This window comes from Notamacropus eugenii, chromosome 3, assembly GCF_028372415.1.
Source record: "Notamacropus eugenii isolate mMacEug1 chromosome 3, mMacEug1.pri_v2, whole genome shotgun sequence".
Classification (NCBI taxonomy): domain Eukaryota; kingdom Metazoa; phylum Chordata; class Mammalia; order Diprotodontia; family Macropodidae; genus Notamacropus; species Notamacropus eugenii.
The window spans coordinates 27,448,279-27,472,999 of record NC_092874.1 but is presented as its reverse complement, the minus strand read 5'-3'; the positions used below and the strand labels follow the sequence as shown (position 1 = coordinate 27,472,999).

The following is a 24,721-nucleotide window of genomic DNA, read 5'->3' as shown; positions in this document are numbered from 1 at the left end:
TCTCATAATAAGAGGCTCTCTATATATGCTACATCAAAGGTGAAACCTTTTGTTAAAAATGGTGGACAAATCCTTGGAAACTCCCAAGCTGGCCTTCACTAGGAGGTAATTCCCAAAACTGTTGCTCCTCAAGAAATGTGCCTTCTCTGGCTTGAAACCCAGATTCCAGGATTCCATTGCCCAGGATATTCTATCTAGCAGAAGGGGGTTCACAAACACTCTCTACAAGCAGAGAAATGGTCACACACATCAGGCTTTGCCACAATCACCATGGAGCACTTCAAATAAAAGGAAATTTCATGTGGCCACAGGCCTATCTACCCCTCTGCCCACCCCCTAGCAAACACAGGCCAGACCCACTCTGCTTCTCTCTGATTTGCTTTTCAGAGTCCAAGAGTAAAAGAGTATATGCTGGTCCACCGACTTTTAAGGCCACAGACATCAAAGAGAAGGATGGTTGGTGCCTTTGACAGAAGTCTGTCCTCTGGAGCCTCAGTCAGTCCATCATCTTGGAGGCCCGATCAGTGAGGTGCTAACATCAGCATGCTCACATTCAAGGGATGGCGAACCTTAAATTGCCCCTAAAAATGTCCATGCCACATAACGTCACCAAATGGATTATGGGACTCATCCAAGTCACCAGGCCTAGATTCATACTCTTGTTCTACCACTTATTATCTGTGTGACTTTGGGCAAATTACTTCTCCTCTCCAGGTCTCAGTTTACTCATCTGTAAAATGAAAGGATTTAAAGTTGTTCCTAGCTCTAAATTTGGGATTATCTGAAACTCTGCTCCCCGTCTACTCAACTTCCACACAGCTGATTGTGGCAAAGGCATTTATACAATTGCAACCATTAAGTATTACATGATTATCTGAAACTCTGCTCCCCATCTACTCAACTTCCACACAGCCGATTGTGGCAAAGGCATTTATACAATTGCAACCATTAAGTGTTACATGATTATATTAATTATATGTTTTCTATGTATGTTTATATAATGTGCTGTGTTTGTTATATATATTTATATGTATGTACATATGTATAGAATGAGTTCTATTATCATAGCAAAGGAAGGAGATGTGTACAAATGACATGACTAAAGTTAGTTAATTCCTCAATAAATTGAACATCTGTTATGTTCAAGATATGACACAAGAACTCATATTTTTATAGTACTCTTTGATTTTCTAAGCATTTCCTTCACCACAGTGTATGAGATAGGGAGTATGGACAACAGAGGCCTAATTTTCCAGATAAGGAAACTGAAGCCCCAAGAAATAAATCGCTGCACTGAGGGTCACCCAAGGAAATTCTGAAGCCAAGACTCAAATCCATGTCTCTTTCATGCAAAAGATACATCTATAAATAGGTCATGTGTTCTGAAAGAATATGCATACATACATGCACATGTTTACACACATATATTCTCATTATACCTGTAGACTATAATAAATGAATTAAAAATAGAGCCCTGCGGGCTAATTACATAACTGGTAGTTTTAACAAGAGTAGTATCTTGGTGTTGAGCAAAAAAAAAAAAAAATTTTTTTTTATACTTTTCTTGGGATGAGGGGAAAATGTCATGAATCTTAGGCACATGTAAACAAATGGGAAAATAATAAATCAAGTGGATTTTATTGGCCTCATTTTAATATAATTAACATATATTTCAAGTATTTTTAAAAACTGTTTATTGTCTACTCTGCTTAGATAACCGTCATTGTTCCTATAAAGAACTCAGGCATTTCTAAAGCTACTCCAGTCCTCAGCAGCCTTGATAGGACAGCATCTGATTTTTAGGAATATTTAGACATCAAACATGGAGAAATGGACAGACTTGATAAGGACAGCAGCTGACATTTACGAAGTGCTTTGAGGTTTGCAAGGTCTTGCGAACCTTAGGAGGTTTTCTAAGTATCTGCTGCTATCATCACTAACTTTCTCCACTGTTTTGAGCTGTTATTATTTCTGATAAATGGAATACAAAATGACCCAGAGCCCTAGAAATAGAGACCCTTTGAAGGCATAAATCACCACTGTGATCATGGGGATGAGGTTCCCACCAAACCTAAAAGACTAAGAGCTTTCTGCTCAGAATGAAGCCACCCCATTTCATATTAAATATATTTCATAGTGGTGTTGGAAGGAGAATCTACACATTCACTTTATGCCATCCAGTAAACACTGCATGGAGAAAGAAGAACTTGAGAATGTTTTCAGCCAATGGAAAAAAAAAATGAGCAGATTCCTATGCTGAAGAAATCCAAATGGCTCATTTGCTCGAGTGATGCTGCTTGGTACTCTATCCCCCTCTTTTTGGATCTCATGTATTTTAACTGCCTGATTCTTTAAAAATTTAACAAGACACAAATTAATCACATGTTCAGATTCACATCCTTTTCATTCTTCAACATGACATATATTTCCATCTGAAAATAGCCCAATCAAGGGCTGGCGTTTGCTCCTCCTACCCCCTCTCTCTTTCTTTCCAGCAGGAGTGCTAGGAAACAGGAAATGCCATTGGGCTCAGATTTGTCCAGGGTTATTGGGAGCTGCTCTGAGCCAGAACAGATGTTAAGAATGTTAAATACTCTGACATGGGGGGGAGGGACCTGGGGTTTTCTTGGCACAGGAAACTCCCAATGAAGGGACAGAACAGATGTGACAAGATGTTGGCCCAAGACTTGCCCTGGGCAAACCATACAGCTTCCCAGGGTTCTCAAACTAACTGAGGAGAAGATCTGACTTGCACTGGAAAAGGAAGCTTCCTCCCTCTGCCTAGGTAATTTTTGCCAGTGCAGTTGGACACCTGCCTGGGTAGCTGTAAGGAGAGTAATACGGATTCCAGTGTCCAGGGTCACACAACAGGGGCAGGATTTGAACCCTGTTCCTCCTGACTTGGAACACAGGTCTGTTTGTCTGCTAGGACATGGCTTCTTCTCATTTACTAGGAGGAAAAATCAAAATTTGTTATTTAGAAATTTAGAAATTGTATTAATTTTATATCTAGATACTGCTTCACAGTAGCCTAGGCATAGTGGTCAACTTATGACCCCAAATAACCTTTCTGACACTATGTAACTGAAATCAGGGTTGTGCTGGTAAATGTTTAACAACCAGCTTTGGGGGGAGGAGGGTGTGACAAAATTTAATCTGCCTTAATCAACATTTTCTCCATCACTTCCTTAAGTTCTGACAATCAATAAACAACAAATGAAGCCCCAATTTTCGAGGTATAAATTCTCACACTGAAAATGTGATCATCAGCTCGAGCTGGTTCCACCACACCCCCGCTTGAAATGCTGCATCACAATTTCCCTATCTTTGCCAAGAGATCATTAAATTTTGGGAGAAATAACAAAAAAGGCAATTGACACTCATCATAAGCTGCTTTAATAAATTTTCTCATTTGACTGTCACAATGAGAATAATATACCATGTCAGCATTACTGGTCCCATTTACAGCAATGAGAACCCACAGAGCTGAAAAGGCCGGGGGGAGCACACAGCTCTCAATCCTCAGAGCTTAGAGTGGCACCTAGCACACAGTAGGTGCTCAACCAATGATAGTTCACTAACACCATCATTCTATTCACTGTCATTTATGTGAAGTGCAGTCAGTTTGGATAATGACAGGCAATTACTCATACTTCTATAAAAAACACAGATGGTTGGGAAGCCTACTCAAAGGCAGCAAGAATTAATAAGGGCTAGTCATTTGAAAAGGGTTTATCTCTATTAATAGTATTATAAGATTTTTTTTTTCAGTTTTGTTCATTTATATTTGGAATCATAGGAAATGCAATCTTCCTTCCAAAATGCATCAGAAGGTCTAGGAAGTACTCAGGGATGGTTCACCTCTCATATTTGGAACCTTCTTCAAATTGCTATAAAATTAAACAATACACATACACAATATAATTATGTATTCACTTAATATCTGGGGTAGTTGGATGGTGTAGTAGATAAGAGTGCCAGCCCCAGAGTCAGGAAGATCTTCTTGGTTGCAAATCCAGCCTCAAACACGTTCTAGCTGTGTGACCCTGGGCAAGTCACTTCACCCTGTTTGCCTCAGATTCCTCATCTGTAAAATGGACTGGAGAAGGGAATGGAGAATCCTTCCGGTATCTTTGCCAAGAAAAGCTCAAAGGGGGCCATGAAGAGTTGGACACGACTGAACAACAATTCTTACTTATCTGTGTACAACTGTTTATGTTGAAGACCAGCTGTATTCATTATGCCAAAGACTGCCTCTCAAGCATATTCTTACAGAGAAATAAAACCAATACATTAAAGCAGTGACCTTGGGCAGCTGGGTGGTGCGGTGAATGGAGCTGTGAGACTGGAGTCAGGAAGACCCAGATCCAACCTCAGACACTTACTAGCTGTGTGACCCTGGGCAAGTCACAGAATTTCCTTTGATTTGTTTCCTCATCTGTAAAATGGGATTAGTGACAGAACCTACCTCCCAGGGTTGTTGTGATGACCAAAGGAGATAATAATTGCAAAGCCCTCAGCAGAGTGCCAGGCTCTGGAAGTGTCATATAAATATTAGCTGTTATCATAATTATCCTCACCACCATCATCATTTCCTTCTAGACCATGAACCCTCTGCAGACCAGGTAACCCAAATTCAAGGAGCTCAAAGGAAGTTCAAGTGTTGAGATTCAAATATGGCCCTTTTTCCATAAGCATGTCACAGCTCAGTGCCTTCCCTCCCTCTGTCCCCACAAGAAACTTGAACATTTCCATCCTGGAGTCATGGGATACGTTCCCAGAGGTTCAGTGTCCAGGCAGTGGATGTGACTTGGGATGTCAGAGCACACTAACAGACATGTCTGCTTCTTCAGGTCAGTATGCCTTGGGTCATCAGGTAAGCCCTAGTAGAACAGGAACACCACCTGTTTGGGGTTGGTAGCCGTGGACCGAGGCTCTTCTCTCTTCTCCGCTGCCCCTACCCTGTCTCTTTCTTCCCGTTCTTCCAAGGGGAACCTAGACCAGCACTCTACCCAGTATCAGATGAGCTGGGTCAGCCCTTTAAGAGGCCAAGAAGCTTCTGACATCTGAAGTATAAAAGGCCTGGTCTAGCTGGGTATTCAGGGAAGAAACTGTTCATAGAACACAGGTAAGCAATTCCCGGAGCTGCTGTTTGAGGGAAACGGCTCTCAGAGCTGCTAACCTGGTTCCCCTGAGGCTATGGCAGCTGCAGAGGGTGAGGGAGATAGCATATTGTTTTCTTTGAAGCTGTGTCCTTATAAAGATATAGTGGAATTGGTTTTCTATGGCTCTGGAGAGGTTGGAATCCTTACACAAGGTGAGTGAAAAGAAATTGTCCCTTTGTGTTAGGCAGTTAGGGAGAGAAAAAATGAGATTTTTGATCTCTTGAAGACCAAGCCTTGAAGGCAGACAAAAGTGTAAAGCAGGTGAGGACTACAGGGAGATTCTGAGATTTCTTTGGAGAACATCTTCAACACTGCTTAGAGGGAGGAAAACAAGTCCTTCCAGGACATTGGGACCTGACACAGGGGGCAGTCAGAGAGCTCTGAGCTCATCCTCTCAGTGGCCTTGTGATACAACTGTCCAGGAAGTGACTTTCTGTGTAAGAGGCGAAGTGGACTTCATCCAGGAACCTGGCTGTTTAGAGAGAAACTGAAAGATCAAGTCTGGGAATCATGGGATCAATGGCGACTGAGGGTGTGTTTTAACAGAGGCGGTCAGAGTACTGGTCAACAGCAGCACTCCATGGCTGGATGTAACAAAGGATCTGTTCTCAAAAAGTCAACTGAACCTGCTGGAGATTCCAGACAGGGGCCGTCCTCTGGACCCATAAGGTGGGATTCTCTCTACTGCCAGTTCTCCAATAGGGGATGGCAAGAGAGGGGGTACAATTCTTAAAGGAGATGAGTTTGACAGACTGAATTTACACTCCTCATCACGACCTCCCACCAGCTGTTATCTTGGGAGATCTGGTCTCCACTCCTGCTCTAACAACAAAAGTGGGGAGTACAATTCACTTCGGCCCTGCTCAGCAGGAAGGAAGGAGAGGCCATCCACAAAGCAGAGTTGGCACAAGACTCTCCATTCTGCCCAGACAGAGGGCCTCCTGGCCAGCACTCACGACCCACGCTTGAGCACTTTGCATCATGACGTCAGCTTTAGCAGGTGGGGCCTCTTCGCCCCCTATTCAGGGTAGGCCTGGCCCAGTTAATTATCTCATGAAAAACTGAGCTTAACAAAGAGAGGAAAGGAATTTCCAATAAATCCATTTTACTACTTGTAATGAGCTACGGTAAAAAGATAGATGGGGAAGAGGGCTGAAGTGAAAGGCAAAAATGAGCTGGGTTTTTTATTGCCAATTTAATGTCCTGTGGTGACAAGAATCCTTCCAGAGATCCTTCTAGAATCCTTCCCTATGTGCCTCTGTGACCCAGACAGTTAGAAGTCCAAGCTCTGGGGACCTCTCCAGCCAAGGACTCTGGTCCACACTCTGAGGCCTGGCCCAAGCTCCAGTACACGGACCAATAGGAACACTGGGTCTTTTCCCATCCAATAGCCACTTGTACCTAAGAAAGAGAGGACCACAATCCACATGCTCAGAGAAAACCATCAGGTCTGGGGAATCCAGGAGCAACAGTAATGGCTCCAACAGGAGATCTAACAGAAGGCAGCCGACTGAAAAAGCACCATCTTCAGTGTCACAAGCACAGTAACTTGCCAGACTCTGCAAGAAGCCTGAGGTGGTTCATTAGGGACCAAGGGACTTCAGCAGATTTATGAAGCTCACACAGACTTACTGGACCCTGATGAGAGTGCTAGACTCAGTCAACACAAATACAGATGTTCCCACCTACTGTTGTGCGTGCTGCTTCCAGGAACCCACAGTTTAGAATAGGTAAGATTCTCCTACTCTCCACATTCAAAGTTATACCAATAAAGTATATCCCGATACACAACTGCAATAAATACACCAAATTACTACGGGAAAGCCAGACTCCTGACCCACCATTTTCAGCAGAACATGACTTTTTTACTCATTTCTCCTCGAATGGTATAGACACATTTGTGCAGACACATCACCAGTGATGACGGACTCATTCTCACTTCTTTCCCCTGGCCAGTGGTATATACTGATAGCCAGAGCTAGGGATCTAACTGTACACAAAACTTTGCTTAAACTGCTAATTCTTCTTCTTTTGAGCTACTTACTATCAAAGGATGAGCCTTGGGCCAACAGATTGTGAATTTAAAGATAACTGGACTGACAATCTTTTTGTTTTCTACCACATGAATGGACATCAGAACATTTTTGTATTTGATCCAAGCCCAGGTACCATTTCTTCATAGCGGAGCATGGCCTCAGAAGGAATCCAGTGGATTTCTGTGAACTCTTCTCCTACAGTCTCTCCGGCTAACATGTCAAATAATGAGACTGGACTAAATGACCTATAAGACCCCTTTCATTTCTATCGGTGACCCTGTGACCAGCATGTACTTACCACATCTGATATCTTCAAATGGAAACCCACAGAACATAGTGGACAGGAAGTGGAAGCCTCTTATCTTTGAACTTGGGGGAAATGTATACAGTTTTATCTGAAGATCTATAAATCTCTTTGTTGCTTAGTGGCTCACAAACTTTGAGCTACAAAATGTTTTTCTTCCAGTATTCCACACACTGGTCTTATGGTAGATAGTGTTCCCTCCACATACGCTGTTCAGTGTACAAATGAGGAAACTGAGGCATAGAGCAGCAAAAGTCACACAAACTGCCAATGATAGAGCTAAGATTTGAACATAGGTCCTATGACTCAAAGTTCAATATATTCTTTTCCCTGTATCAGCTCACTAACATCTACAGCTAAAGTTCATTCTCTAGGATTAAATAAGTTGGTGGTTTTCTTTTCTTTTGGGGAAGACTGGTTTTTGGCTTAACTATTAGGAATTTAGGTGGTGAAGAAAAGGCAAAGAGCTGACAAAAGGAGAGCATAGAAGGACAGCTGGCATGCACCAGCCTCCCCCCCCCCAAGGAATTCTACAATGTTATTTCATGAGTATGATTTTGACTTGGCAGGGGGCAGGGATCTGGGAGTCGGGCTGCACACAAAAATATTTGGGTCAGACTCTAAGAGTATATCACCTCACATGAATATGTCTGTAACTCTCAAAGCTACATATTCCTAAAATGGGCTTCACTCAACATCTCTGGACCTACTTCTGACCCTCCCTGCACTTGGACCAGGAATCAGAAAGAAGCAGCTTTAAGAGCAGCTCGGCCTTTTGCAGTGTTTCTAAGGCTCTTGAGTTTTGTCACCTGTTTCATGCACTTTTTTTTCATTCCTTTTAAAATTATTCTACATTTTTCTACCTTGTCATCATGCAGAAAATAAACATTCCAGTGCTGGGTGAAATTGGAAAAGCATGACATGAGTGCCCTCTAGTGGTAGGATCCTTTAATGAGATCAGGACTTTTTTATTTTTATTTTTTTGAGAGTTTAATTTCTATTTGGTGGCTAAGGAGACTGAAATTCACCAATTTTTAAAAGTTACACATATTTTTAAAAACTAGTTAATTTTATGTAGCAAATCTGCAAACAACGCTAGCAAGGAAACTACAATTAGTGTTACAAATTAAAATAAATGGCTCCCACTATGAAAAGAACCATGAAAGATGATGACAAATACATCTTGGCTAAAATCTCTGGAATATGCACACAAACAAATGTGTCTGCCAAGTGATTCTAAGTAATCCTAGGAACGCTTTCTGATTTTCTGGTCTGTGGTACTAGAGTCTGGAAACTCTTGTTTAGAATCTAGACAAAGTATAAAAAATCAAATTCAGAAAATATGGCAGTCCAATGCAAAAAACAAGTTTTTATTTTAGACTGTGCCTGGAAAAACTAAAAAGTCATGAAATGTGCAACTTTTAAGAAAAATCAGTCCATTTATAACAATGAAATGAAGGGATGTCTTATTATTACAATTCATAATTAGTAGGAAATGGTTAGAAACCAGTCCTGCGTGGTTGGAAAAAAAAAGGGGGAAATGAAGTCAAAAGTGCTAGTTTCAATTCTCCATCTCAGCACTTAAAACTCTAAAGGTGCATCTTATAGCCTTGGTGCCACCATCATGGAACCAAAGTCTGAGCCCCATCTCTGCCTCTTCCTAGCCAGGAGGCCTTGGGCAAGGTGGTTCCCTTGTATCAGCCTCAGTTTCTCTTTTTGTAAAGTGGGGATAACATTCTGGTGTACTACCTACCTCAAAAGGCTTTTGTGAGGTTCAAGTGGGATGCAGATGAGGTACCTTGTAACTTTCAAATGGTAACATATATTACTATCTAAATTTTCCCTGGGTTAAGTCCCAAGGCTCACTACAAAAAAATGTGAATTAAGTTGCAAAGCACCATGAGACATCAGCCACAGCAATGCTGCGCTGATCGTCACATTAGTCCAACTACATTTCATGGGGTTCAAATGCCAACCATTTTTTCTCACATGCATAAATATGATATGGTTTGCCAAATTCACAACACACTTTCTAGATTGTTTATATTTAGAATTTTAAAATGGCTTAAACTGGGTCTCTTTTAAGCCTGTGTGAACTGGGTATAAAAAGTTGAACAGTGAAAAGTCATCCATGGAACTAGAGAGAAAAGGGAATGAGCCTGTTTGGAGTCAATCTTCTATACAGAATGAGCTGGATTCCTGACCTATGGAAGCAACAGACAAGCTGAGAGACTTCCATATCCTGTTCAGGTCAACAGCAGACGACTGAAGGCAGTAGCAACTACTTCATGGGTCCCACGTGTAGGACCTCATTCTCCAGGGGGTACTTTGGGCAAGTCTGACTCACTAATCCAGGACAACATCAAGAAATTTTCCTCCAAGGAACGTCAGAATTTGTACTTACTAACGGTTACTTTGTCCTTATCCCCCAACATGATATTGTTTGGCGTGAGGTCTCGATGGACGATCCTCTTTTCTTTATGCAAGTAACGAAGTGCCAGGCACAGCTTGAAACAAGAAACAGAAATGAGTGTGTTTTTCCAGATAGAAATATAAATAGAAAGACAAATGTAGACATGGATGAAGATGGAGAAGGGGATGGAGAAGGAGATGCAGAGGAAGAGGCGAAGGTAAGGACAAGGTCAGGCGTAGATATGAATATAGATCGGCATAAATGAGAATACAGACAAACACAGGCATAGACATAAAGACATAGATATAGGCACAAAGAGATGAGATAGAGACAAAGACAAAGGCGATAGAGAGAAAAGTGATAAAGATAGAGACAAAGAAAAGGTGATAGAGACAAAGACGACAGAAACAGAGATAAAGGTGACAGACAAAGACAGAGATGACAGAGAAAGAGACAGGGATAAAGCTACCTCAATGACTGGTAACCCTCATGCCTCCGAAGAAGGAGCTCAAAGGAATTAGGCCACACTGTGTCTTTTGTAAACAAACACGCTGAACATGAATCCTTACTTGTATAAATATATTCCATATCCTCTCCTCGGTAAAACGGTGCTGTTTCTCTTTCAAAGAACTGAAATGCTCTCCAAGAGGTGCCCCTTCTATAAGCTCCATGACTATGTACAACCTGTCATCTACACACAAAAGAATGAAAAGACAGCAGCATTCTATGCAGCGATCTGCACAGCACCCAGCACTACATGCTACACGCACAAACACTCAATGATTAAAATTGTGTAACATAGAATAATGATTATTAATATTAAATAATGTAATATCACTGTGAATTAAAACATTGTCTTATTCCTGACTCCCAGTACTCCATGATTTTACTGTTTATATGTTATTAACATTTTCATTAATAACCCAAATACCATGGCAATATACTTACTTTCTAGGAAAGTTTTATAGTAGCGTACGACATTGGGGTGATAGAGCTATAAAAAAATGAAAAATATGTAAGGGAATGGGTTAAAAAATCATATTTGAGAACATTTCATTGTGGGAAATTTTAGCTAGGCTTCAAACTGAGAAATAAAAAATTTAAATATTTTACAAGTTGTAAAGTATCAATGAAATCATCGTGATCCTTTTTATTTACGCCAACAATGAATAAAATATTATCTCAGTGCAATGATCTCCTAAAATATAGTCTCCAAAAGAAGTCTAATTAACTATGATGTATTGATAATCATTTAATCATACAGAATTAAAGAACACACAATTTAGAGAAAATCTAACCCCCTCCTCTTACAGATAAAAAACTGAGATTCATGAAGGTCTTATTTTAAAATTTGAATTTGGAAATTTTTAAATTCCCATATTGTCTTTCCTCTCTTTTATCTATTCAAGTTTCCCTATCCTTCAAAAAAAAAAAAAAACAAAGGGTAATTACAAAACTAAAATTCTAAGAGATCCCACCCAATTTAAGCTGTAAAAAAAATTAGATTAATTTAGGCTGCTTGGGAAATTATATGCCAACAGACAGATAGACAGGGCAGTGAACAGAGACCTGGAGTCAGGAAGACATCTTTCTGAGTTCAAATCCAGCCTCAGACACTTTCTAGCGGTGTGACCTTGGACTCTCCGTGACCCTATTTGGGGTTTTCTTGGCAGAGATACTGGAGGGGTTGGCCATTTCCTTCTCCAGCTCACTTTACAAATGAGGAAACTGAGGCAAATGTGGGTCACCTAGGTAGGAAGTGTCTGAGGCCAGATTTAAACTCACAAAGATGAGTCTTTTTGACTCTAGGCCCAGTGATCTATGCACTATGGCGCCCCCAGCTGCCCAGGCACATGCTAGTGGACTGACATTGACAGGTGCTACGTGTATCTCAGTAATAAGGAGTTATGACAATGACAGTACCCAAGAGAAACCATCTAAAAGGGTAATGCTCTTTACAAATATAAAAATCAGGACTGAAAAAAAGAGCTCTGTGCCCCAAAACACGAAGGGAAATCCCATGTCCCTCAAAATGCTGGTTTCCTTCTAAACCGGTCTCCATGACGCTGGGTAACTGAACACTGTCCCCCATTAACAAATGCTCAACATTGTAAACTGAACTGGGCACCACGAGTGCATCCCCATGCACGGTCACATCCTCAACAACCAGGTTTACTATATTTAATAACCTAGATTTATGCAACCTTAGTAGCAAAAATATGAGTTGCTTAGTTCCACTTGAAAAAAGTCAGGAAATTCTAACTCATAAACAAAACCATCTTTATGCATTTAACCAGAGTTAATAACGTGTAAATCATACTCATCATCATAATTGCCAGATTTTCTTTAGCTTTATGAAGTTTGCAAGGCAGTGGATTAAACGTCAAGAAGTCCTGAGTTTCTATCCAGCTTCAAATACCTAATAGCTAGGATGAAAGTCACTTAACCTCTCTGGAATTCAGTGTCCTCCTCTGAAAAATGGAGGTAGTGTGAACTGCAGAGCAGCAGTCTGGTGTAAGAGAAGAGAAGGCCAGGCTTGGAACCAGGAAGACCTGCATTCAGGCCTTGTTTCTGTCACCTGCTGGCGATGTGACGGAAGACAAGTCACTTACCTCCTCAGTAGCCCAAAACAACTCTCTCTAAGAGTATGAATCACAAACAAGTTGCAGTCTACACTGATGAGGGGAATTTCTAATCCAGAAGTTCCCTACACTGATGAAATCACTGGCCCAAACTTTATAAACAACCACTAGCACCACCACCTAATACCCACCCCCAAAGGCCTCTAAGACTCACATGAGATAACATATGTAAATCATTTTGCAAATAGAAACCAAGTAATTTAGCCTTCTACAATGGCAAGGTTCCAGGCCCAGGAGCTTTGGTCATATGTCCTCTCTGACTGTTGCCCACTCCCTGACAGTATTAGAAGAACCTCACTACTGTGAGCTTGGGGTAGAACTCTGAGAGTGGGATGCATCTGACAACCCATGAGTGGGTTGACCAAGGGAGTCCATAATTCAGAAAAAGAAACACCAGCACCATGAGTTCCTGACTTCATCAGCCTGGGTAACAGAGGGACTGAAGTTCCTCCCTTACCTGGGCTTCCCTTCCCTACTCAACAGACACAAAAGCTCCCAGAGCACCTGACAAAGCTGAACAAGGGTGAGAGGCTTCTCCATTACTCAGCATCCCACATCTCAAGCTCCCCACTGCCCCTGGCCAAACCACCTACTATACATGTTACAAGACAGAGGCCTTCACTGGCCAGTCCTGTCAGAAATGTTAACAGCAAGACCTAGAACTCAGAGCTACTATATTGATTGCATTTATTATTTAATCAAAAATAATTCTAAATAATCAATAGTTGATTATTTAATCAATAATTACATCCGCTATTTAATCAATAAATTTCCAAAACTAAAAAAAAAGCATTCACCTGCTCCTTAATTATCGTTAGCTCTGAGACAATGTTCTTTACACTGCTATCTCGATCTTTCTTGTCCTTTCCAAACGCAGGGTTATGTAGGTTGATTTCTTTCATTGCTAAAAGATTTTGACCACTACGCTTCCTAACCTGTAAAAAAAAAACATACAAACAAAGTAAAGGAATGACAAGAGATAAGAAAGAGTGAAAAATGCTCATCCATAAGGCATCTCAGTCAATCTCAGAGAATTTAAAGTTCTTATTCCAAACCTATCTTCAGTGGGATCAGCTGACAGTGTCCATGACCCATTCTAGTGTGTGGTGTCCAGCAGAGGCTGGCTGAGGAATGACAGGCAGATGGCCGGGAAATTATACACCTGTGGTCACACTTTATTGCAAGAACTACTCGGCCTGCCATTTGTGAAAATTGATATGAAAAATAATGAAAAATAAAAATAAAGGCTGTCATGCTCAAAATGCTGCTGGCCAGTTTCTAAAACCATCAGCTGAAACAACAGCAAGTAGGATCATGGGCAGAGGACAGGAGAGGTGCCATTTTTTACCTCCCTCCATAAAGTCGCTCTATGCCTTTGGTGAAGAGACCTCCAGGCCCATGGGGTGCTGGCATGGAAACTGATGCCATGCATATCCAACTCACTGTCGAATATCAAACTTGTTGTTCAATGACAGGCAAACTCACCTTATAAACACATCCAAAAGCGCCGCTCCCAAGGTGGTCTAAAATTGCATAGTTGCCTATATATTTCGTAGGTGCTTTATTCTGATTTATGCTTTCAATGTTTTCAGCAATCTGTTTCAGGTCATCCTCCTGATCAGAAAACAAATGGGAAATGAGTGACCACAGCGATTCTCCTATGGGCCATGCTGCCAACGCACCACAATATCGATAAAGCTTTGCACTTACCATCAGTGAATTCAGCTTGGATACCAGCTCTTCGTAAGCACTGATATCGCGTACGTAATGTCCTATATCAATGAAGATCTCAAACAAGTCAGTGGGGAAAAGTCTATGTAAAAAAAAAAATACATACATGCTTTATGTAGACCTAATCAATTCAGGGGTATTTTCCCCCAAATACTATCTTAGTGCGTGAATCTGGGCACATAACTTAATCTCAGTATGCTTCATTTGTCTATAAAGTAGGGGTAATAATGTGCATTCCCATTTATATTCTTGGAATTTTACATCATACCATTTCTGAAAAAGTTGACATCATTTCAACAGAAAAAACAAGGATGTGGGATGGCTGATAAGAGACACATTCCACAAGGCAAGTCCCCTAAAAGAGGGCAGGGTAATCTGAGGCCTTCTTGACAAGAAGCAGAACTGCATCCACTTCATTTTCTTCCTTTCTCCTCCCTTGAATGCCCCCTCAATTCAAGCACATTGTGGAAACAGAATGAATGTAGCTTCTCAAAAGATGCTATGTGGGCTTCAAGTCTTATTCTTAGCTCACTAACTAGACTTTATATTTTATAGATGAGAATGTTGATCCTCTCCCAAATCCCTACTGGCACCTATGCTGATATGCATCTACCAAAGGAGGTTAAGGCTAGGAGAACCCTGGGGATCAATTAGCCCAGTGTGACATTTTACAAAGGAGCTGACTGAGGCCAACAAGAGCAGAAGCAGTTTGAGCAGGTGCACACACCTAGGAAATGACTGTCAGAACTGGAATTCAGTGTCCAAAGCTCTTTCTGTGATACCACATTTCCTCTCTGGGGAGGTTCTCTCCAAAATGGTCATTTTGAGTAAAGCCCACCAACTCTTATAATCATTTGTAATCATCAAACCATGTTTATATAGAATGACCTAACGAATATTGAATCCAAAATATTTACCCCTATTTATTGATTAGGGAATTGATCGGATCAGCTTTAGCATTTTTGAATAAATAGGACATGTAAACTCAAGGCTACGTTTATAAATGTAATTTTTCTTATATATTTAATTTTCTTAATTTAAAAGAAAGGAACATTTAAAGTCCTTCTAGTCATGGGCAATTAAAAAAACTTGATGCCATATGGCAGCTTGTCTCCACGATTTCATAATTGACATTTATACTTTTCCATAATAAGTTATTTGAAAAAGGTAATTTTCCCAGCAATGTGATGACTGATTTCCATCTTTGTGATTCATTTTTCCTCTGGCATGAAACTAAACGTTCTATTTGAAAACAGGCCCCATAAACATTAAAATTGAATGTTAGCTTTACAAAAATAAGTTCATTGGTATTTAAAACTCTATAAACATGTACCTTTTAAAGAGAGGTCTATTCCTTTCCATACTGAAGAGAAACCGCAAGGCTCTAAAAGCATAACACTGGAAAGTAAAATAAAATAAGTAATAAGCTTTTAAAAACTATCAGGTGACAAACAAATCTTTCAATCACTGCTGTTAATCTAAGGGCCTTTTCTTAGCCCTCCTTCTACTGGGCATCTCTGTAAGTGGGCACCACCACCACCCCCTCCTCCAGGATACACCTCCCTTGATTTCTCCTATCCTTAACACTGTTCCTTCTCAGCCTCCTTGGCAAGATCTTCCTCTTCCTCCCTCCCACTCACAGCGTGAGTCCTAAGGCTCAATCCCAGACAAAGTACAAGCTTATCTTCTCTCTCTACCCACTCAAGTGATCTTGTCAGCTCCAATGGTTCCTTTACACAGGTGACTCCCAAATCTTGATGTGCTGCCTTAATCTCCTCAACCTTAACCTCAACTCCAGGTCTGCGATACCAACAACCTGCTGGGCAGTTCCGATGATCCAAGGATTTCCCAATCTCAACACCTCCAAAAGGAACTCACTGCATTTCCCCAAAGACCTTTCTTTCCTATTGAGGGCGTGATCATCCTTCCAGGCACACAGGTATGCAACTTTGGAGTCTTTCTTGAGGCCTTCTTACCCCAGCAACCCACAGTCAATCAGCTGCCAAAGGCTGTCAATCATACTTCCCCAAGGTCAACTTGAACCTTTGGACACTGACTTAGCTTTTACCCTAGTCCAGGACCACATCACCAAACACCTGGGATTCATCAGCAGACTTCACCAAGATGCCAAATTAAGATTCCTTTATCACTGATCTGACCATGCCAGTTCCTCCACCCCCGAATCATTAACAGCTGCCTACTGCTTCTAGGCATCCTCACTACCCACCTTTCCAATCTTCTCTCATATTTCTCCCTTTAATACATTCTCTGCTTCTATCAAAATGGCCTACAAGTGATTTCCTATATATATTAAAGATAATAATAATAGCATTTGTGTAATCCTTCAAGGCTTGCTAAGTGCTTCACAAATACCTCGTAAGAAAGGCGTTGTCACTCATCAGGTGACTTTCCCAGGGTCACACAGCTAATCCATGTCTGAGGCAAAAATAGAACTCGGGTCTTCTAGACTCTAATTCTGACCCTTCTCTCTTACTCACCAGGCTGCCTCATATGCATTTCATACTTAGGAACTGCCCTACTCCCAATGTACTGTTCTACCCTTCTCTTTCCCAAGGTTTATGTTACTATATACTAAGGTTCCTTGACTTGATTTTAATCTTCTGATTTCTGTAGTTCCTCTACTATGAGGTTGGCCTTCCTCAACCCCTCTTAATTCCAGTGCCTTCCCTCTGTTAACTATCTTCCATTTATCCTGAGTATAGCTTGCTTTTCATGCCATCTCCCCTATCAGACTGGTAGCTCCTTGAGGACAGGCACTGTCTTTTGTCTCTTTCTATATCCCCAGCACTTAGCCCGGCTTCCCATCACCCCATCCTTCATGATAAGGGTCAGTTGGAGCACAACCAGGCCAAAGAATAAAATGTCTACGAGAAAACACAATGAGGAACACAATGGGGGCAAATGTCATGTTTCTAGATGGCCCCTCAATATTGATACAGTTTATGTGAAAAAGGAGACATCAGAAAAGATGAAATACAAAAACACATGCTGCCATGTTGGCCTCCAAGTCCCCATCGCCACTGTAAGAAATGACACGCCTCCAAAAAGACACATTTGAGTTCCTTGAGAATCTAACCAATGTGCTGAATTACTCTATACATAAGTGCATGAATTTTGTTGATATCTGCAAAATTCAAATTCAACAACTATTTATTAAACTCCTATAGTGGGACCAGAAAGACAATCCAGGCTCCACTCCAAAAAGCTCCCCAATTAACAGAGGAAGATTAAGTACAAAAAGAACATGCTACGAAGGACAATGAGTTGAGGTCCAAGGGAAATTTGTCCCTCTGCTTCAGTCTCAAAATCACAGAATATGAGAGGTGGAAAGGATCTTGGTGGCCAGTAACCTTCTTACAACATACCTGACAAATAGTAACTGGGTCTTTGTCTGAAGACCCCCAAGGAGGGAGAACCTACCACTTCTAACCGTGGATTACCTTTCACTGTCAAGCAATTTGTCCTTCCTCTTTATATCTCCAGTGCCTACAGGGCACTGTGATCATCATACTTAATTAATGCTGATTGATCAAACTGAAATCTGCCTCTTTCTCTAATTTCCACCCGTGGATTTATGTCAGTGTTGACAGGCATACTGCTTAATCCTAAGAGGATGTCAAAGGAATTTTTTTTTCTTTTCCACAAAGCTACTATCTCATTAATTCTATGCCTTCAGGTTAGGAGTTGGCCTGACATCCCTTCCAACTAGGCAAGTCCATAAAGCTTATTCTCCAGTTAACCTGTATACAGTAACACTTGACTAAGAAAGAATATGGTTCTACTATGTTTTTTTCTAGTAACAATGTATGGCTGTGAGAGTTGGACTACAAGGAAAGCTGAGAGCCACAGAATAAACACTTTCAAATTGTGCTGCTGGAGAAGACTTTCAAGAGCCCCTTGGACAGCAAGGAGATCAAATCAGCCAATACTTAAAGAAATTCATTCAGGCTATTCCCTGGAAGACCAAATACTGAAGCTGAAACTTAAATACTGTGGCCACATAACAGGAAGATGGGACTCACTGGAAAAGACCCTGATGTTGGGAAAGTTTGAAGGCAAAAGGTGAAGGGGACAGCAGAGGAGGAGATGGACAGACAGCGCCATCGAAACAACGAACATGACCTTGAACAGACTCCAGGAGACAGCGGGGGAGAGAAGGGCCTGTACTGCTATAGTCCACGGGGCCATGAAGAGTTGGATGCAACTGAATGACTAAACAACTACAAAGAAAAAGAACACGCTTAAGACTGACAGCAACAGGCTAATGTGTACAGTGTAAGTGGCCTGTAGGCATTTCAGCATGAAATCTTTTTTTAAAAAATCTCTGGGTTTTCATCCTGGTTCTTCTCCTGACCGTGGACTGCTAGTACCCTCCCTCCCAGACTTCCCTGTGTCTAATACTGTGCAGAGATTTGCATTTTATTCTCGTTGTTTTTCCTCTGAATATACTTATATGTGTCCTTGTTATCTCCCCCATCAGAATGTAAGGTCTTTGTGAGCAGGGATTATTCCAATTCTTTGTACTGATATACCCAGTACCTGGAACTGTGCCCAGCAAACAGTAGGGGCTTAATAAATGCCTGCTGATTATCTAATGGTTTCTCAATCTCCTTGGCTGGTTCTTCATCCACATTCATAATCCCTGACTGTGAGGGCTCTCCAAAGCCCCATCCTTGGTTTCTCCTCCTTCTACCTTCTGTCTTCAGGTTCTATGGGCTTCACTACTGTTTCTCTGCAGATGACTTCCAGATCTATAAATTCAGAACTAGTTTCTCTCATGAGCTCCAGAGCTGCATCATCAATCACCTACTAGACAATTCAAACTGTGTTTCCAATAAATATCCCAAGTTCAACGAGACTGAAGTACATCTCATTCGCCCCACATCTTTTTTATTCCACACCATCCTTCCGGTTTCCTCAGTTTTCAAACTCAGGTTTCCCCTCTACTGCTCACTCTTCCTCAGCCCCCACATTCAACCAGCTGCCCAGGTTTGCTCTCTCTCCCTCCACATCTTTCAAACCCATTCTTTTTCTACTCTCCACGGAGCCACCATCGTGGTTAAAGCCCCTTTCCTTCTCACATGGATGACTGCAATAGCCTACTTGGTCTCCCTGCCCTAACGTGCCCTCCACCTAGCTGCCAAGATCACCTTCCCTGAGCACAGGTCTAACCATGTCATTCCCCTACTCAATAAACCTCAGGTGCTCCGTTTTCTCTAGGGAACCGCTCTTGGTTCCTCTATTTGGGGTTCACAAGTGGCCTATCTTTAGCCTCTCCCCATGCATGGTTCTGCTTCCCACACTTCCAAACACCTTGCTGCTCTTCTCATACAGTACTCAATCTCTTGCCTCTGTGCCTTTGCACTGGCCAGTCCCCATGCCTGAAATGTGCCTTCTCCTTCTCCTCACTTCTCTCTCATAGATTCCCTAAAGCACAACCTGCTACAAGAAGCCTTTCCTGATCTGCCCAACTATTAGTGCCTTCTCTCCCTAAACTATCATGTGTATATTCTCCAAATGTTTACTTGTTCAAATGCTGCTTTCCCCAAAAGACTCTTTAAGAATAGGGTCTGTTTCATTTTTGTCTGAATCTTTAGCACGGTACCTGGTCAATAGCAGGCACATAAGTACTTTCCCGGTCAATTCATTCATTCATTCATTACCTGCAATAAATGAGTTTTTGCTGCATTCTTTTGTTTGCTTGGTAAAATTAACTTTGCTATTATATACACACCATTTTCCTGCAAGAAAAAACCAAATAACATTAACGGATGCTGGCAATACTGCAATAAGAGATAGAACTGTAATGATATATAGCAGAAACCTAATCAATTAACTTATTCAGTGATTCAAGGATCCATGATTTCTCAGGTGAAGTTATCCTTCCATCAAGGCAGAATATGATACCTCTGCAAACTGCTAAGTGTTATTCCAGAGATTCAACTCTCTGCTGAGAACGTGGTGATTAACTTCTCCTGTATTAGGTGACAATGAATGGGAGGAAGGAGTGTGATGATTAAAATGTCCTTTAACCTCTTTGCCTTCTATCTTTGCATGCTGTATTAATTTAAAAATCAGAAAAGCTTAGTAAATCAGCTTTAAATAAAAATTACGGGAAACTACTTAAGTATAAACAAAAGATATAGCACCTTTACAAAACACAAAGCAACATCATTAAAGAATTATAATCAAATAGCACTGCAAGACATATTAATGTGATTCTATTTACTTCAAAAATTTTTATGATCATAAATATCACATACTTGGAAAAAATATTTTAAAAATGGATCCCAATATGTATGCAGACTTGGGGAAGTAGGAGGGTAAGGGTTTGTTTTAAGGAAAATGTTTATGCTTCCATTAAATGGGATTAAAAATTTTCACATATATAATATGCTTATGTTATTTATATAATGTATTTTATATACAATATATTTATTATATTATGTTTTATAAATATTACATATTACATATGTATATAAGCTATATAAATATAATTATACTTATATATCATGTGTTTTATATATTTCCTTATACATATGTTATATATTAATATATTTTGCATTTATATATTACATATATTTTAAAAATGTGCTTTTATATTAAAATAAATGAATTAAGGTATTTTTTAAAAAAGAAGTGCATGTCTTTAAAGCACAAAACAACTCCTTGCTACCTTTATCCTTAGTCTCTTAACGAATCTGAAGGGAGTACAGTAATTTGGGCTGCTGCTTGGAGGGCTCTCCCCGTTCCACTTGGCCCTTTTCAGTCTTGCTCCTGAGTTAGTTTGCAGGACAATCAGCGGGCATTAGCAAGGTTAAAAAATATCCCTTCCCCAGCACTAACCAGAACCTTTGCTTTAGTGCATCCCAAGGTGATTTGACAGGATTCAGGCTTCTGAACCAAAGGGATGATAGGACTTAGGGTTAGGGTTATTAAAGCCCTCCTAAGAAGCCACATTACAGAAGGATACCAGAAGATGGCAGCAAAGAGCAAGCATGGAAAGCAGTATAATTATGTCACCAGAGAAAATGAGTTTCCTTGAAACATAAAAGCTATGAGCCTGTTCCACCCCTTAATGACCCGGGGCCATATGCTTTCATGATGCTGGGGGCTGGACAGAGGCATGTGTTTCCGGCCTGGATCCTCTCTTGGGCTGGTGATAATCTTGAGAGAGTATCCTTCTATGTCTATGGAAGAAGAAGTCTGTCTCATCACTTAATTGGCTATCTATCATTCTCTTACTTCAGTCACATCCAACTCTCTGTAATCCTATTTGGGGTTTCCTTGGCAGAAATACTGGAATGGTTTGTCAGATCCTTTTCCAGCCCATTTTATAGGTGATGAAACTGGAGGAAACTGAGGCAAACAGGGTGAAGTGACTTGCCCAGGGTCATACAGTTAATAAGCATCTGAGGTCAGATTTGAATTCAAGAAGATGAGTGTTCCAGACTCCAGGCCTGCCATTCTATCCACTAAGGCACCTACCTACCCCTTATTTGGCTATATTATTTGCTCAAGGGCCTTCTGTTTTTGACTCATGTATCCTGAGATGGACCTATTAAAAACAAACACATCAGTAGAGGCTCAAGAGCCATGATTTAGGGTAGAGATCCACCCATAAATTGTTTTGTACCTCTTTAGCATCCTGACAGATCAGCATGGGCAGTGGGGAGAGGGGAGGAGAGGGCCCTCAGTGCTACACAGTCAAATATTTGTCACATACAGGACAAGTTTTTCAATGTCAATGAAATTTAATTTCCTCAGTTAGAATTTGGCTTTTCACTTTCTATGGTTCCACTGGGGGGGAGGGGGGGAAGCTAGGTGGTGCAATGGATAGAGTACCAGTGCAGGAGTCAGAAGGACCTGAGTTCAAATCTCACCTCAGATACTTGACACTCACTAGCTGAGTGACCGTGGGCAAGTCACTTAACCCCAACTGCCTCATCCTGGGTCATCTCCAGTCATCCTGAGGAGCATCAGGTCACGGGATTCAGATGGCTCTGGAGGAGAAGTGAGGCTGGTGACCTGCACAGCCTTCCCTCGCTCAAAACAAAGTCAAGTGCAAATCATGTCATTATTTCTCTGATGGCATGGTCTTCTTCAGCAAAGGATGAACACACACCACTGGAGATCTATTTTTTTTTTTTTACCAAATCATAACACATTTTGGATTTTCACATACTGAACTGACTAAAAATATTCTCTAAACAAATTTCAATAAGTTGATAGTGAATTCCTGCAATGGAATTTTTTTCAATTTAAAAAAGTCAAATAAAGCACAAATTTTATCTGGGGTCTGTGATTCTAGGATAGAATTCACTTTTAACAGCTGCCACATTAAGTCACAGTAAGGGTCAGTCTATACTGTTTCGCACACAAGCAAAATATTGTTACCACAACTATTGCTACATTCTTCAAAATACAGCAGTAATTAACCTTTGAGTCTTACTTTCTAAAAAACCCTTGCATGTGCATAATTCTAAGTATTTAAAATAACTTGAAAAAATACATAAGGAAAATGAAATGAGCCACTCTCTAATGCCAATTCATACAGCAACAAGGTAAGAATGATTCATTAGATAAAATAGGACTTGCTTTCTTCTTCCATGTCAGTCAAACATATTTATTTTTCTAAGTAAAATTCACTGGAAGCCCACGGGCGCTGCTGAATGTGTGGGGTGAGACATGTAAAAATCAGTCCAATGATTTCAAAAAGACGACCTACCTGTACAACTTGGTGAGCATTGGTGTCATTGAGCACCAGTTCGGTCAGAGCAGCACAGCAGGCTGTAAACAAAGAATACCAAAGACATTGCAAATAAGCAAAGGGGGTAAACAGCCTTGTAACTTCAACAAGCACTGATTACATCACTGACACATTTTATTACCACAAGTCAACAACCCTTCACAAAACTCATTTTGTCTCAACCCTAAGTTTTAGACTGGAAATTACCCTGCCTTTAAGGCACTACTGGAGCACCGCCATTCTGCATCCCCTCCTCTCCTTGTGGTCTTCCTTCCAAACCATCTCACACTTACATCACTTGTATTTATTCTGCACATATTAATGCACAGCCCTGTGGTCTCCCTCATTAGAGTGTAAACTCCTCAACAGTGGCAACTGTTTGATAGATGTGTTTGTACCTGATTGAAGAGAGAAGGTATTTTCTTGTATTTCTTGAGGGCTTAAATCTTCTGACAAACGAAGCTGCTGAATTCTCCCTGCTGCATTTGCACTAGACAAGCTTCCAATGGAAGAACGATCAGAAACTAAATTTCTGTCTCTGAAAAACATAATGCAAATAGGAGCAGGTGAGCAGGATAGGAACTACTCACTGCTCACAGAACTGCTGGGCCAGACCTGGAAAGACTTAGATGAACTGATGCAGAGTGAAATGAGCAAAACCACGAGAATGATGTACACAGAAATGGCAACATTGTATAAGGAACAACTGTGAAAGACTTAGCCGTTCTCAGCAATACAATCATCCAAGACAATCCCAAAGAATTCATGATAAAAAAAAATGCTACATGCTTCCAGAGAAAGAACTGATGGATTCTGAACAGACTGAAGCACGCTATTTTTCACTATCTTTTTTTTTTTTTTTTTGCTTATGTCTTCTGCCACAAAATGGCCAATACGGAAATGTTTTATATGATTGCATGTGTATAACCTATATCAGATTGCTTATCATCTTAGGGAAGTGGCAAGAGGCAGAAAGATGGATAGAATTTTAAACTCAAAACTTAAAAAAAAAGAATGCTAAAAATTAGTGTTACATGTAATTGGGAAAAAATAAAATATTTTCTAAAAAAGAACTGTTCAAATGTTAAATTTGTTTTTACATGTAATTGGGGGGAAATGAAATATTCTTTTTTTAAGAGAACTATTTGAATGTTAAAAATTTTTACATATAATTAGAGAAAAATAAAATATTATTTTTTTTTAAAAAAAAGCAGTTTGGGACTGCTGTCCACCATATTTTCATTCTGTCTAGCTTCATTCAATCAGGAAGCCCTTGATCCTGGATTGGTCACTGCTCTGAGCTGATGCCTTACCTTTGATTTGAAATGGAAGACTGAAATCATCTGGTACAACTGTGGCTTCTTTTTATGTCTCCGTACCTTCTCACTCATCCTGCCCCCTATCTCAAAGAAGAGTTACTCTTCTTTGGCTCTCTAGGCTATCCATCCCTCCACACTATGCCCATCCCATCTAGAAGGCCTAACTAATTTTGTTCTCCTTTAGCCCCTTCCTCACTTGTACTTTCAATCTCATCTATTCCTTTGGGACCATTCTTTCAAATAGGAATTGGCCTCTCCCATATGCCTTCATTTGACTGCTTTACTTACTACCCTACTTCTGCTTCTCACTATCAAACTTCTCAAATAACATGCCATTTCTC

General features: G+C 40.6%; 1 protein-coding gene across 7 annotated transcripts in view; it reads right to left on the bottom strand.

The window, feature by feature from the left end:
• Window positions 1-24,721, bottom strand: part of NEK10 (NIMA related kinase 10) — a 237,154-nt gene that overhangs the window by 143,171 nt on the left and 69,262 nt on the right. For all 7 annotated transcript variants that reach the window (XM_072651141.1, XM_072651146.1, XM_072651143.1 and 4 more), the window contains 10 exons: window positions 23,460-23,599; window positions 23,041-23,102; window positions 19,976-20,053; window positions 15,625-15,689; window positions 14,271-14,373; window positions 14,046-14,174; window positions 13,358-13,495; window positions 10,867-10,912; window positions 10,488-10,609; window positions 9,910-10,012 (listed from right to left, as the gene is read on the bottom strand). In XM_072651141.1, the coding sequence (XP_072507242.1) occupies window positions 9,910-10,012; window positions 10,488-10,609; window positions 10,867-10,912; window positions 13,358-13,495; window positions 14,046-14,174; window positions 14,271-14,373; window positions 15,625-15,689; window positions 19,976-20,053; window positions 23,041-23,102; window positions 23,460-23,599 (986 nt within the window). The remainder of the gene's footprint in view (window positions 1-9,909; window positions 10,013-10,487; window positions 10,610-10,866; window positions 10,913-13,357; window positions 13,496-14,045; window positions 14,175-14,270; window positions 14,374-15,624; window positions 15,690-19,975; window positions 20,054-23,040; window positions 23,103-23,459; window positions 23,600-24,721) is intronic.